Source organism: Diaphorina citri, unplaced genomic scaffold (genome assembly GCF_000475195.1).
Source record: "Diaphorina citri unplaced genomic scaffold, Diaci psyllid genome assembly version 1.1 scaffold1483, whole genome shotgun sequence".
NCBI lineage: Eukaryota > Metazoa > Arthropoda > Insecta > Hemiptera > Psyllidae > Diaphorina > Diaphorina citri.
The window spans coordinates 28,953-32,530 of record NW_007378909.1 but is presented as its reverse complement, the minus strand read 5'-3'; the positions used below and the strand labels follow the sequence as shown (position 1 = coordinate 32,530).

Here is a 3,578-nt window from a genome sequence, read left to right as displayed (position 1 = left end):
TTTAAGCACAGTTTTCAATCAGAGATTCATACAAAGCTGTAAATTTAATTAAAATTTTATCTAAAGAGCCAATTTTCTTCAAAATTATCGTTGTTTTGTAACTAAGCTCCTTGGGTTCGTTAACCGTTTAACAGCATTTGCTTTACAACACAATAATTACCTTTTGATTTGTAGGGAGAAATAGATTGAAATTAAGTAAGAAGATTAAAATAGAGTGTAAAAAATCCAATTTTATTATTTGTTACAGTCACAATTTTATTGAATTTACCTTTTGTCGGAAAATTTTCAAAGAAGCTCCATAATTTTATCTCTTTAATAGGTAGTCTAAATACTCAATTGAAAATAAAATAAATTAACAATATAATAAATAGCGATTAGCGACATAAAAGAGATTTTCTTTAATTAATAATTAACTAAAATAAAACAGAATCTTATTCTATTTTTCAATTAGTTTTCTTTTAAGAAAAATATTATCTCTAATATTATTAGCTAGTTTTTCTTCAGTTTTTTCAAGTTTTTCATTAAAAAGTATTAAAATAGATCTCTTTTTTTATTATTATTTTTAAATTGTGACCTCTTTGTGTACTGGAAAAGTTAAACATTATTATTATTATTATCATTATTATTGTATTTATGTATTGAAAAAAAAAAGTAAACCTACTTGATGCATTCTCAATGTACTTATACCTTGGAAATATGAATATCTACCTACGTAAATACTCTAGATACCCAAGTTGTTTTGCGTTCACCCTAACCCTAAACACTGCTTCATCCCACCATGCATTAAAACACCGAATTACCCTCACTTTACATGACACAAAACTTCACAATACGCCTACAAGGATGTTCTACTTCTGATTGCATTCCAAGAAGTGTGGGAAACGTCATTTGCTCCGGAGAAAAGAATGAGTGTATCACCAGGCGCAAGTGAAACTCTTCGCTCCTCAATAAGATCCAGAACTTGGCCAAGCTTTGAACCCCCCTGAAATGCACACTGTACTTTATCAGGTGATAATGTTATTTTGGGCGCCAATGTACCACCTAACTTTCGCACGTGGCTATCACCAACAATCACTATTTTACCAAGGTTTTTCTTCTTGTGGTTCACAGCTGGCTTGGGTTTAATAACTTTTGGTTTTGGTTTAGCTTTTGTTATTTTATCAAGTTGGTTGTTGGTTGATATCAAGTTGGATTTATTATCTGATGTTTGATTCTTGGATTCAATCTGTTCAATTTTTGATCTATTTTCCCTACTGAACGTGCTTAATTCATTGAGTTGAGACCCGAAAGATAAAATGGTGTCTTTACAGAGAAAAATTTCACTGCATAGTGTTTTGAGTAGATCAGTAGTTGAAGGTTCGAGATTTACGTGTTCCTGAAGATGCATAGTTGATTCATTTTGAGGGTGAGATTTTGATTATCTCATATATCTTTCTGTCTGGTCTACACAATAATATTTCCAAAACCCTAAAACCTTTTTTTTTCGCCTAGTGTGAAATCCGACCCCGTGAAATCCTCGGCACACACGAACGTGAAATAACAAACAAGTTTTTACCGAAAGCCTTTGAGACGTATTTTAACATGTAGAAAATTTTCTACCTTCTTTTTCGCCACCGCCGCGCCGTTTTAAACGCCAATAAAACTAGGAATTCCCTCAGGCGAAAGTTATTGGAAAAAATATGGAACGAGAGGGGAGAACATCGCGGGAATTCGCTTCGACATCTTGTCTGTCTGTCACCTGAAACTTTATTCGATTTGACGGCAGAGATGTGTTCATGATAAATGATTTTCGTTTGACGAGTCGACGGCAGACGGCAGGGAAAACGAGGGAAATCTCTGTCGAAATTTTTTGCGTGCTTTCGTTAATTCTTTTGGATGAAAAAAAAAAATCTGGTGTGAACATCACAAGACTTTCTATTATCTTTGAGGAACACATATTAAGAAAAAAAAAAAAAAAATCTGAAAGTCCCGAGCCGTCTATGGCAGCTGATTTTTGGTGAAAAATTTTACATTTCAAAATACTCCACATGTAAAAATTTGATTTTCTTGAAAAAATTTTAAGTCCGAAGCAACATTGACTTTAGTTGATATCTATTTAAGTGACTGTCCGATTTTTACCAAATTACAGTCGCGTCCTTGTCCTTGGACCATACCTGGATAGCATTCCAAATTTCATCGCTCTAGATTCTCTAGAACAAACCGTTCTTGAGATATTTTGTATAGGTACCTTTTCCCATTTAAACCTGTAGTACATACGTACAGACCATGGGCTAAAAATCACTTTTTTGACATCATGCAGGGGATCCCAAAACGGATATTTGCAACCATTTCCCGATTTTGAAAATTTGGACCGATTGCAATACTTTCATTACTAGTATAGCTCGCTGTACTGTAGTAACAGAAAGTAAAAGGGCATTTCTCGTGAAAAGCCAGGAAAAGCATGCTTCTTTTAAGTGGCGTTTTTCATAATTTTGCTTTTGACGGAGGGGAAATCTCGAGTTTTTCAACATGCAGGTATTTTTCTTTGCAATACCTAAAAGTTCCACTTGATGATTAATGTAATTTCCTGAAGTATGAAGGGCACTCAGCCTTGTTGCATGCCAAGATGTCACTTGACAGAGCTTTTCACAGTTTCTTGTTTGTTATTTCTTCATCTTTAACCCGCTCGGAGAGTCCATTATGTTTGTGGGATTTTGCTTTTAGGACCGTTTGTGAATATAACATACCTACACTTTACTAAGGGTATGTATGTAACTATAGGTATTTACTATACAAGTATACATATTTATTTATATAATATTATTATTTTTTTTCATTATTAATAAATTGTATTTATGTATTGAAAAAAAAAGTAAACCTACTTGATGCATTCTCAATGTACTTATGCCTTGGAAATATGAATATCTACCTACGTAAATACTCTAGATACCCAAGTTGTTTTGTGTTCACCCTAACCCTAAACCCTGCTTCATCCCACCATGCATTAAAAACACCGAATTACCCTCACTTTACATGACACAAAACTTCACAATACACCTAGGTACAAGGATGTTCCAATATCTGTAAGCAGCTTACGCCACCCCTATCTACTCCCTGAAAGAAGATTATCTCATATATCTTTCCGTCTGGTCTACACAATAATATTTCCAAAACCCTAAAACCTCTTGCATAGTGTTTTGAGTAGATCAGTAGTTGAAGGTTCGAGATTTACGTGTTCCTGAAGATGCATAGTTGATTCATTTTGAGGGTGAGATTTTGATTATCTCATATATCTTTCTGTCTGGTCTACACAATAATATTTCCAAAACCCTAAAACCTCTTTTTTTTCGCCTAGTGTGAAATCCGACCCCGTGAAATCCTCGGCACACACGAACGTGAAATAACAAACAAGTTTTTACCGAAAGCCTTTGAGACGTATTTTAACATGTAGAAAATTTTCTACCTTCTTTTTCGCCACCTCCGCGCCGTTTTAAACGCCAATAAAACTAGGAATTCCCTCGGGCGAAAGTTATTGGGAACGTGAAATAACAAACAAGTTTTTACCGAAAGCCTTTGAGACGTATTTTAACATGTAGAAA

The 3,578-nt window shown here is 34.2% G+C and overlaps 1 protein-coding gene across 1 annotated transcript; it reads right to left on the bottom strand.

Annotated features, from left to right (window-relative positions):
* Nucleotides 1–835: 835 nt before the first annotated feature.
* LOC113470273 lies at nt 836–3,247 on the bottom strand. The gene is made up of 2 exons (XM_026828579.1): nt 3,185–3,247; nt 836–1,342 (listed from the first exon to the last, which is right to left on the bottom strand). Exons 1-2 carry the CDS (start codon nt 3,227–3,229, stop codon nt 836–838), a joined length of 552 nt encoding a protein of 183 aa, XP_026684380.1. The 5' UTR covers nt 3,230–3,247.
* Nucleotides 3,248–3,578: the final 331 nt, after the last annotated feature.

What these genes read in the sequence shown, in the direction of transcription:
- LOC113470273 (XM_026828579.1), bottom strand. Translation starts at nt 3,229, where the DNA reads ATGCATCTTCAGGAACACGTAAATCTCGAACCTTCAACTACTGAT. An exon ending in TCGAACCTTCAACTACTGAT is followed by an intron (nt 1,343 to 3,184) that starts CTACTCAAAACA and finishes TCAACTACTGAT; the next exon opens with CTACTCAAAACACTATGCAG.